The following is a 12,166-nucleotide window of genomic DNA, read 5'->3' as shown; positions in this document are numbered from 1 at the left end:
CTGCATCTGTGAGCACTGCACTGTTGCCAAAAGTTGGCCTAAAGATAAAATCTTCACTCATGGGTGAATACTGGAGTGCTGCCATACACACTATTCTGTGGTATGGCTGCCACATTACCAAAATATTCTTTCAGTTTGAGGACAATAAAATCTACAAGTACCATACTAAACGGAAATATAACCCATTACCCTATCAAGTGTATGTTTATCTAAAACAGAACTTAGTTCTGAAACTTTTTGAGTACCTGTCAGGCAACAGAAAAAAGTTTAGAAGCAAGTTGCAGATAGTTTTTCTCCCTAAACCCTTCTTTGCATCAGACAAGTTTTTCAATAGAGGTAAATAATAAATATAGTAGCTGCACCAACCATCGACATGGAACACACTGTTTGGAGAGATTTTGGAATTCCAGTCGGTCATTGTAAACTTCATTCCATGATATTTCAACTGGACTTCTGCTGGTCACCTTCAGGTGAGCCATAGAAGACTGACAAAGATGTTCTCCACTCTGCTTGTCTAGCACGCCCTTAATATTGGTGACAGAAAGACCATACCACCTTGTGGCAGTGCCTTCACTTGTGGAATTGCAAGGATCAGCTGTTTTCGGCGTTGCCGCTCACCGCAGTTATTGCACTATTCTGGCATCTTCATCTGGAGTAAATCTTGGAGATGAAGGGATTCTACACATTATCCAGCTGGTAACCACTGTCACGGTTCATTAGATTTTTGCAATGCATATTTCAATGGATTCTTTTAATACTGAGTCCCAAAAAGATGTTACTGTGGCCACGATTAATGTTTTGTCATACTCTGTTGAATGCCTGTGGGAGATACAGTGTTCCACAACTACAGACCTTCTAGGTTGCAAAAGGTAAGTGCAACATCTATGTCCTGTGCAACATTCTTCCACTATGCATGTTGTTTGTCTTATATAGGCCATACAACACTGGGAAGGTATTTTGAAATTCCTGCCTTCTGCAATAACAAATTGTCTTCTGCTGCTCCCAGCAGATCCAAAATCTTGGATGGTGCGCCGAAAATCACTTTCACCTGAAAATTATTAAGGATTCTTGCTATTTTGAAAGAAATACTTCCAATGAAGGGAATAAAAGCTTGGGACTTTGCTGGCATGTTCTCTTTATCCACTTCCCTGTTCTTGATTGTAGCTGAGAATGCCCTCTTAATTTGCCAGGTCAAGTATCCATTGTCTCTGAACACTGCCCTTAAATGTGCAAACTTTTTACGTAAACCATCTGTATCTGACACTGTATGGGCCCTCTGTACAAGGGGTTTAGGCATACTCATGGTTTTGGATGGCTGATGGCAACTTGAGGAATGCAAGAACAAATCAGTGTGAGCGGGCTTACAGTAAACAGAATGTCCGAAAGAGCTGTCATTCTTCCACCTAGCCAAAACGTCCAGGAAAGGGAGACAACCATCTTTCTTTAATTCCATCATAAATCGAATGTTCTCATGAATGGAGTTAAGATAATGTAGAAACTCTATTAACTTATCTTCTCTATGGGGCCACATTACGAAAGTATCATCCACATATCTTGTAGTGTGGCCCCACAGAGAACATAAGTTAATGGAGTTTATACATCATCTTAACTCCATTCATGAGAACATTCAATTTACTATGGAAATGGAGAAAGGTGGTTGTCTCCCATCCCTGGATGTTTTGGTTAGACAGGAAAGTGACAGCTCTTTGAGACATTCTGTTTACTGTACGCCCACTCACACTGGTTTGTACTTGCACTCCTCAAGTTGCCATCAGCCATCCCAAACACATGAGTATGCCTAAAACCCTTGTACACAGGGCCCATACAGTGTCAGACACAGATGGTCTACCTAAAAAGCTTGCACATTTAAGGGCAGTGTTCAGAGACAATGGATACTCGACCTGGCAAATTAAGAGGGCATTCTCAGCTAAAATCAAGAACAGGGAAGTGGATAAAGAGAACGTGCCAGCAAAGTTCCTAGCTTTTCTTCCCTTCATTGGAAGTATTTCCTTCAAAATAGCAAGAATCCTTAATAATTTTCAGGTGAAAGTGATTTTTGGCCCACCATTCAAGATTTTGGACCTGCCGGGATCAGCAAAAGATAGTTTGTTATTGCAGAAGGTGGGAATTTACAAAATACCTTGCCAGTGTGGTATAGCCTATATAGGACAAACAACACACATAGTGGAAGAATGTTGCACAGAACATAAACATTGCACTCGCCTCTTGCAACCTAGCAAGTTTGCAGTTGTGGGACATTGTGTCTCCAACAGACATTCAACGGAGTACGGCAAAACATTAATTTTGGTCACAGCAACATCTTTTTGGGAATCCATTATAAAAGAATCCATAGAAATACGCATTGTGGAAAATCCAATGAATGACAACAGTGGCTACCATCTGCATAATGCATGGAATCCCATCATCTCCGAGATTTGCTTCAGACGAAGTCACCAGAATACTGTGATAGCTGCGGCAAGTGGCAATGCTGAAGACAGTTATCCTTGCAGTTCCACCAGTGAGGACGCTGCCACCGGGCAGTGTGGTTCTCCTGTCCCCATGATTCCGACACATGTGCCGCAATACTATCAGCGCGCTACATAATGCGAAGTGGAGAACATCTGTGCAGTCTTTGATGACTCACCTGAAGGTGATTGGCAGGTGTCCAGTTGAAATATTGTGGAATGAAGTTTATGATGACCAGCTGCAATTCTGATATTTATTCAAACATTTAATTTGCCAGAAAAATTTTGAATTTAATGACATGGAACATACATTGTCAATAAATATGACTGACTAACCTCCCTCCTGAGTACATGAGACAGGTTGCATGAGACATGTATTGGCACCTGGTCGCCTCCTCACTCTTCAGTAACAGTCATCAAACTTCAAACAAATCCCACACTTGTCTGTGAGGAGATCCTGACATCACTGATCCAGGTTCTGTTCCAAGTGTTCCCTTGCCCACCCCTTTTGCACTCTTTGGTGGTGATGGTTATTATAATGGGTACCTAGAGTCCAAATTGATTGTGTGGAGATTGTTACATATTGTCTGGGCTGACACAACCCAGTTGCCTCCAAAAAGACTGTGAACAGTTTTGTTGCATTCTCCTCAGGCTAGCTATAAGCCATAATTTGCAGCTAGAGGTAATGAGCTGGTGTTGTTGACCAAGGGTGGACACAAAAGTGTAGGTGTTCAATTTTGTGTACCTCATAATAGTGCTTGAATGACTTCACTGTAGCATGTGCCAGTTTGGTGTCAACTTTCGATACTGATGACCCTTCTTGCCATAAAGTGCCAATGTGCACATGGTTTAAGCTTGAAATGATCTTTCGAAGTGTCTTGGCAAACTGAACAGTGTACACAACCTGCATGCTCCTGTTCATAGTGGGAAGCATGGCACTCTACTGAACTATGCTGAGAACGCAAGTTTACTTTTACTCCCACACACATTTTTCTTGAACATTTTATTTGTCAGATTTTCAACACAACATTTATTGGGGCCTATCACAACATTCAAATGAAGGTACTTTATCTAGATTGCCTAGGAGATCCAATCCAGAGTTCGATAGCCAAGAGACCTTACACTTATGAATAGACCAATACAATGTCCAAACTTCAGAAGACTTCCTCATTACATCTTGAAGTGTAGAAACAGCTACAAGGTAAGATGATGTTCTCAGTGAAGCATTTATTTTATATGTAACAAGGATAGGCAATTATACTGTTAATGTCAGAATATCCTTTTGTGTGTCAATATTTTGCAAAACATCATCAACTGCTTCAAAGTATTGTCTCTCTTAACATTTGAAAAGGAAGGGTGCAGATTTAGTTTTCCATGCTCACTATGATACCACTCTTTGAATTTAATTCATTAATCACAGTGACAAATTACAGCGATGAAAAATCTTGCTGAGTAACGTTTTTACTGCCCAAAATTGATGAAAATATTATACATTTTATGCAGAATTGTCAGGGAAGCAGAACACATGAAACAACATCTCTCTCTATTTTTTCTTCAGGATTGGAATCCACACATCAGTGGAAATATCTCCACACTGATTGCAGTGGGACTTATTTTTGGAAAGTATATGACTCTTTGTAATAGATTCACATCCTGTATCTGGTCAAGTTACAGTTTACCAGTAAGGCAACCACTATTATGGCTTTATTGAGGATCATCTCCAATATAAATTAAGGATCCTCTAATAACTAAAACTTACAGCTGCACCCATAACAGCACCAAACATATAGTCACACACACACACACACACACACACACACACACACACACACACACACACACACACACACACACTCACACACATTTCATTCCATGTTCAATGGAAATGTGGAGACATCTATGCATACACTTAAAATCAAATGCTTAAAGAATTCATTTTGTTGAGTTATGAAAGAGACTTAAATAGTTTTCTAGCAAAATATGGAGCATTGCCCATCAAAGCCAACATTCTCGCTGAGTTGCTACGAAGACCACCCACATGACCCCCCCTTCAGTTTTCTGTTTCTGCTGCTGGGACAAGAGGAGAACAATACCACATTGTTCCATTTTGGCACTCCCGTGTGGTCACATGTATTTGGGTTCACTCTAGTAGGGATTTGGAAATTGATTATGGCTCACCACAACCATCATTTTGTAATGGTTGTGACAGTCCAGGACCAACTGTGCCAACACTGGAGTTAGCAGTGCTTGCACCCTCAACCACCTGTCCTGACATCCCACTCAAAGGCAAAATCCTCACCAATGGAAGTATATCAGCCAGCATCACCAATAAACAGGACACCACACAGCCAGCCACGACCAACACTCTATCAACAGAGAGGCACCAGCACTGCAACATGACACACCCAGAAGTGCCCCCCTCCTTCGGCCTGGACATATTTGAAACTTTGTGTTGTTTCAGTGGGGAAAGGATTTAGTAGCCCAATCGGACACTGATATGAAAAGTACATTATTTAACTGCTATAACTGCCTGAAACCTAGTGACCCACTTGACATACAGTGTGGGGCTGTGTATCACATCAGTCAGCCACCTGCCTCGATAAAAGGCCAGATGTAGTCTGTTGTAAGACACTTCAGTGTATGCCAATGTGAGCATTCTGTAGTGGTCTCTGTGTGCCTTATATGATGACCTACATGATTTCCTAGACTGTGTTTGCTTTTCTGCTTAATGATTCTTATCTGTTGCCACTGGGCTCTAATGTGGACTTGAGTAGACCTAGGTTTTAACCTGTGACAAATATCAGTTTTGAGGTTTAATGCGCAACATTTATTTCATTTGCTTGTTCAGTGCTGTATAAATGTTGAGTGCTGTCTTGCTTGCTGCCCGCACGCCCCCCCCCCCCCCCCCCCCCCCCACACACACACACACGAGAGAAAGTGCTGGTAGATAGCCACAATAAAAAACACACAAATACACACACAAATTTCAAGCTTTCACAACCCAGGATTGCTTCATCAGGAAAGAGGGAAGGGGAGGGAAAGACGAAAGGATTTGGGTTTTAAGGGAGAGGGTAAGGAGTCATTCCAATTCCGGGAGCGGAAATACTTCCCTTAGGGGGAAAAAAGGACAGGTATACACTCGCGCGCACACACACACACACACACACACACACACACACACACACATCTGTCCGCACATATTAGCTAAAAATATATTTTCATGAAAAATGAGTAATATAGTTTCTACCCAACAACAAACCTGGAATGTAAGTGCAGCTCCTGGATCAGATGTCATTTGATTTGTAATGAAGACCGCAACATTGTATTCTTCTGAAATTTTTTGTAAACGAGAAAGCATTTGAGCCAACTTTTGTTGACGATCAGCTAGTTCACCTCGTCCACTAAAATCTACTCGGAACAGTGCCATAATAGAGTCTACTACCTGTGCATAAACACTTGATATTAACAATATACACAACAAATAAAAATGAAAATGTTAAAACATTGTTAAAATGTTGGCTGCTTCATCATATTTCATTGCTAAACTTATTTTACCTGCTAAAGGAGACAATCTTCACTAACAAGAAAATAAAAGCTGAGCAATAAGTTAAAAAGACATGACAAATAAAGATGTGGAATGTATCCTTAACAGAATCATTGAATCTCTAACACAAATAAATTAACAAGTACAGAGATGCAGCCTAATTTCATTTATTAATGTTTCGTGGAATAACATTATGGTTTAACACATCTCAGATCTGGAAGATTTTTATTGCACAATAGTACACAGTTAGGTTAAATAGTACTGCATATTATCTGACAGATGCTTCTTAATGGTCTCAGGATCTGTGCAGGGGAACACAGCATGATAACTGTTATTAAATGCACAGTTTATGGATTTATGAGAGATTTTCCCTTTTCACTTAAGTGAATGCCATGTCTTGTATAATATTCTCTGGCAATATCATCTGTTACAGGGCAGCATTGTTGAGAAAGGACTGGTAGATTTTTCTGCGTACATTATATACTTTCTTTATTTCTGTGAAGATTTAGTTGAATGCCCAGTTCATTAAAAAATATTTGTCAGCTGATGTGAAGGGAGTGCTACACATTCTTATTACTCACTATTGTGCAGTAAAAATTTGCAAAGTAAAAAATGAAAAGCTTACTGCAATACTGCTTTGTTTTTTTCTTCATTTACACAGAACATATGTAGTGCAATGAAATCTGATTTAAATAACACATTTAGTTCAAAGAGAATGATAATGTCCACAGTTATGATACTACATGAAAATATGACCTTGATTGTTCTTCATTTGAAATGGGCAAATGACACTATCACAGAATCATTAATATGCCAGGGTGTAACAGTACATAGGGATATAAAATGGGGTAATCACATAGGCTTGGTTATGACAAGTGGGAGACCTTGGTTCCTTGACAGGAAGCTGGTAAAATTCAGTCAGTTTACAAAGGAGACTGCATAGCTGAAGTACAGAAGACAGTAATGGAATGACTTGTCAAAGAACACTGATGTTTTCATGTTACGCCACTACTATAAGAACAAATTTGCAACATCATTTAGAATGATGCAAACAACTGCTATTGGTCCATAAAGCAATGAAAACTGTGTTACTGTGCATCCACATCGATATGTCCACCAAGGACAGCACAGGAAATATACCCATATATGAGGGTGAGTTAAATGAAAATCTTAAATATTTTTATAAATATTATTTATTGTGCAGAAGTGGTACAAAGCTGTATCACTTTTCAACATAAACTACCCCATGCTCAATGCAAGTCCTCCAGTGCTTACAAAGTTCATAAATTCCTTTAGAAAGAAATTCTTTTGGTAGTCTGTGCAACCACTCATGCACCACGTGGCGTACCTCTTCATCAGAATGGAACTTCTTTCCCCCCATTGCGTCTTTGAGAGGTCCAAACATATGGAAATCACTTGGGGCAAAGTCTGGTGAGTATGGTGAATGAGGAAGACACTCAAAATGCAGGTCTCTGATTGTTGCAACTGTTGTATGGGCAGTGTGGGGCCTTGTATTGTCATGTTGCAAAAGGACACCTGCTGACAGCAATCCATGTCACTTTGATTTGATTGCAGGCTGCAGATGATTTTTTAGGAGATCTGTGTATGATGTACTGGTGACAGTGGTCCCTCTAGGCATGTAATGCTCCAAAATGAAACCTTTTTCGTCCCAAAAGAGAGTCAGCATAACCTTCGCTGCTGATGGTTCTGTTTGAAACTTCTTTGGTTTCGGTGATGAGGAATGGTGCCATTCCTTGCTCGCTGTCTTCATTTCTGGTTGATGGAAGTGAACCCAGATTTCGTCCCCAGTAATGATTCTTGCAAGGAAGCCATCACCTTCTCATTCAAAGTGCCGAAGAAGTTCTTCACAAGCATCGAAATGTCGTTCTCTCATTTCAGGAGTCAGCTGCCGTGACACCCATCTTGCAGACACATTGTGAAACTCGAGCACATCATGCACAATGTGGTGTACTGATCCATGACTAATCTGTAAATAGGCTGCAATGTCATTCAGTGTCACTCAGTGGTTTTCCTTCACTATGACTTCAACTGCTGCAATGTTCTGTGGAGTCACAATTCGTTGCGCCTGACCTGGACGAGGAGCATCTTCCACTGAAGTCACACTATCTGCAAACTTCCTACTCCATCCGTAGACTTGCTGCTGTGACAAACATGCATCACCGTACTGCATCTTCTTTCATCAATGAATTTCAAGAGGTTTCACACATTCACTACACAAAAACCGAATAACAGAATGCTGTTCTTCCCTGGTGAAAGTCGCAAGTGGGGCAGCCATCTTCATTCTGATACTGCGACGGTATGTGTGCATCTGCACTATGCTGCCACCTACAGGCCATTCTGTATGCTGTTTCTAGCACGCTCACCAACTTACAGGATAACGGTGTGAAATTTCGATTTGTTATTACAAATTTAAGGTTTTCATTTTACTCACCCTTGTAGAAAATGAATCTGAAGTTTATTGCTACATACGTAAAGAATCTTCTCTGATGGGAGTTAGTTTGGTACATGATAATTGATAACCAGTCACTTCTTGAATACTGAAAGAACAATAACAATATCTGAAGACTGAAAATGACATAGTAACTTAAAAGTTCAAAAATCCGATGTCCACACACTAAGTATGCTACAATCAAAGTCCGGAAGGGACGTGCAAAAGTTGAAATTCCTGAGAGGAAGTTCAGTTCTGAAGCGACACACAAATGTTTGAGTCTGACATATTGCTGATTCAAAACAAAGACAAATATTACAAAGTCTGCCAGTGGCCACATCTCTTTGATGTAGAGACCACAAATGGTGTAGGTCCTTAGCTGGCAGCTCCTGGAGGCAAAGGTCAATGTGGTTGATGGCATCATAGTCACTGCTCCAGAGTGAAATCATGATTGTGGGAATGCTTCTGCAATCAGTGATTGGCCCAGGAAACTCACTCAGTGTGAACCCCCTGAGCATAGCGAGGATACCAGCCTAATTACTTCCCAGGTACCAAGATACTGCAGGTACTACTTTCAGTCATGTGGCCCATGGTGGAGAAACATCTCCGAGGCCAAAGGTACAGTGCAGCAATACCTTATCTGTCATCTGAAGAGATGTTCTCTGTGAGGTCCATGCCTGCATAACCCATCTGTGTTGTTGATAACTGGCCGAGTAGGTGAAAGGTCTCGACAAAGCACACATAAGGCCTTTTTCTGTTTAACTTTGTTGAACCACTGGCTTCTGTCTGCAATATACTTCATGCATGTGTATTTTGTTGAAAATAGGCCATATTATTGAAAATATGTAGCTTCCTATCCTAGAAGAAAATATCTTACACAATTATCTTATAGAATGTAATGTTGTTCTTTCTCTTGGACCCAGATGCCTACAAAATGTCAGAACTTGCATAATCTCAGTACACTCCCCAATAGCATGTAATCTAATACGTGATGTTGTTCTATTAAACCTCGTTCATCTAAACATTTTATCACAAAAACATTTCTTAATACAAATTTAATACTGCTGGTGATGATTTTGGATGCAGGGTGGTCGACATCATGGTCATCAGGTCCTGAGAAAAAGTCAGCATGCCATTCTTGAGGAGGTAGTAGGGGAGGAAGGGACATAAAGGATGGCACCACATGCAAAGTACTTAATAATCAAAATGGAAGAAAACAGAGTTGTTAAAATGTAATCTGGAGTACAAGTTTTCTTATATTGCGTCAAGCTTAAAATCATTTGGGCCCTGAAGACACCAAGGTGGCAATTTGTTCCATCCTAGGCTGTGTATTTGGAGGTCTGATATATCCAGATCCATGAGACAGCCAGTAGCACATATACTCAGTCACTTGGTCACATGGGGCCAGTTCCTAAACAGTTGCTCAAAGTTGGTATGGAGTGCTGTACTAAATGCCAATGTCTGATGCAAAGCTGAGATTTCCAGGGCCTGTTGAGCCAGAAGGAGGTGCCACTGAATCCAGAGTGGTGGTTCACCAGCCTCTGCACACAGATTCTGAACTGGGCTGCTCCAAAAGGCTCCACTTAATATCCAATTGCCCTCATGGTAAACAGCACCTAAGGTCTTGCGACAGGAAATATGAGCTGATCCATAAACCATAATGCAATAATCTAGCTGTGACCTGACAGATGCCCTATAAAACTGCAGGAGGCAGGACTTGACAGCTACCCACATCTTTCCCCTGAGACATTTCCAAATGTTCAACTTTTTGAAGCCCTTTGCTTACTAGTCTTTCAGGTGCAGGAGCCAGGTTAATTCTGAGTCAAACAGTAGGGCCAAAAAACACATATTGTCCTTCCAATTGAAAATATCATCCCCCATTGTGAGCTCTGGTTGGTTAAAACTTTGACAGGGATGATTAAATTTTGCACAGATAAGTCTTCTATGGTGAGAACCTAAAGCCAGTTTCATTGTCTCAAGCTACCAGCCTCCTAATGGTCAGCTGTAGTTTCCTCACTGTCACTGTAAGATTGAAGGAAGAATAGAAGATTGTGAAGTCATCCACAAACAAAGAGCATTTAGCAGGTCTCCTGACTGCTGAGGAGATGCCATTGATGGTGATTGCAAACACTGTGGCACTGAGTGCACTGCCTTGGGGTCCCCATTCTCCTGAAAACATCAATCAGACAAGGCATAACAAAAATAATGTGATATTGAAGGCAGTGGTCCTAGAGGAAGGACTGGACAAGAAGTGCCAGACAGCCAAGTAGTCTCCAGTCATGAAATTGGCAAAGGATGTTGGACCTCCAAAATGTGGTGTCATACTGATCTTTGAGGTCAAAAAATGCATCAGCCTAATGGTTTTGGCATAAGGAATTCTGTATCACTGTCTTCAGGAGAATTAAGTTATCATGGGCAGAATGATAGAGGCTAAAACTGCACTGGGTGTGGCACAGGTGACCTCAGGATTTGAGGCGCCAGACAAGGTAACAGTTGACCATGCACTAGAGAGTCTTATCTAAACAACTGGTAAAGGCTGGACTCCAGTAACTGTCGGCTTATTTGGTCTTTTCCTGCTTTCCATTATGGAATTAATATTTCCTCCTGCCAAGTCATCCATCAAACCAGATATGACTGAAACAAGATGGAAGCTTGTCCTTGCTCCAGGGCACAGATGACAGAGCATGGCATAATGAATCTGGTTCAGTCCTAGAGCAGTGTTTCTGGCTTGGACAGAGCTCATTCCAGTCTCAACATAAAGAATGGAAAATTCTGATCTCATTAAATGAGAAAAAGCAGAGTGTCCTCATCTCCACAGTCCTATGGAGCACCTGGAGGACAGGAGTTTGTGTGGATGGTACAGTGATGGTAAAAAAGTGTTCAGCTAAAAGCTGAACCATGTATTTAGGCATATCCACCAAGACTGCATTTCTCAACATGGCCATAAGAGGAGGTGTACTGCCCTTGCCTGAATTTCTCTGCATTGAGTCCCAAACTTGTGGAGTGGAGTGGACCAATTCACAGAAGCCTCAAATTTCTTCCAGGAGTTCCTCTTCATTATTTTATCATTTGCCTTATTTATGCTCTTGCAGACCTGAAGGCACAGAGGTTTTCTGTAGTTGGATTGTGTTTGACATTTCTCCAAAGTTGTGCACCTGGCTCTGATTGCCGAGTGACATTTGTCATTCCATAAGGGAACAGGTCATCTTCTGCAGTGGTTGCTAGATTGACAAATGGTATCTGCTGCAGCTCACTGGATCACACAGGTGATATGATTCATCATCTCCTGGGCCACTATCCTGCTGAACACAGATGGCCTGCCAACTATATCCCATCTACTTTGACCTCTGAATCAACCATCTTGGCTTTCTCTTGTCAACCACCATCTGAGTCAGCAGATGAATCCACACTGGAAAGTGGTCACTGAAATGCAGATGTGCTGCCACTTCCCACTGAACTGAGACTGCAAGATCTGTGGAGCAAAAACAAAGGTCAATGGCTGAAGATGACCCTGTAGCCACAGAAAAGTGTGTCATCTGATGGCAGTATCAGTTGCCATCTGGCCAGACGCACTTTCCAATATGTGCACCACCAGTTATACTGTCATGTTTCCTACAGCCACCACCGTGGCATGACGGTGCTGCCACAAATGATTATACTGCTGCCATTGAGATGCAAGCATCCTCTCTTCGGAGCTCCAGCAAATGG

General features: G+C 41.3%; 1 protein-coding gene across 3 annotated transcripts in view; it reads right to left on the bottom strand.

Annotated features, from left to right (window-relative positions):
- LOC126175869 (meiotic recombination protein DMC1/LIM15 homolog) overlaps nt 1-12,166 on the bottom strand; it is a 162,781-nt gene that overhangs the window by 40,943 nt on the left and 109,672 nt on the right. For 2 of the 3 annotated variants that reach the window (XM_049922886.1, XM_049922887.1), the window contains exon 6: nt 5,725-5,907. The exons of the other annotated variant lie outside the window; for it this stretch is intronic. In XM_049922886.1, the coding sequence (XP_049778843.1) occupies nt 5,725-5,907 (183 nt within the window). The remainder of the gene's footprint in view (nt 1-5,724; nt 5,908-12,166) is intronic. 3 annotated transcript variants of the gene reach the window in all.

This window comes from Schistocerca cancellata, chromosome 3 (assembly GCF_023864275.1).
Source record: "Schistocerca cancellata isolate TAMUIC-IGC-003103 chromosome 3, iqSchCanc2.1, whole genome shotgun sequence".
NCBI classification, from domain to species: Eukaryota; Metazoa; Arthropoda; class Insecta; order Orthoptera; family Acrididae; genus Schistocerca; species Schistocerca cancellata.
This window is presented reverse-complemented; position numbering and strand designations above follow the sequence as displayed.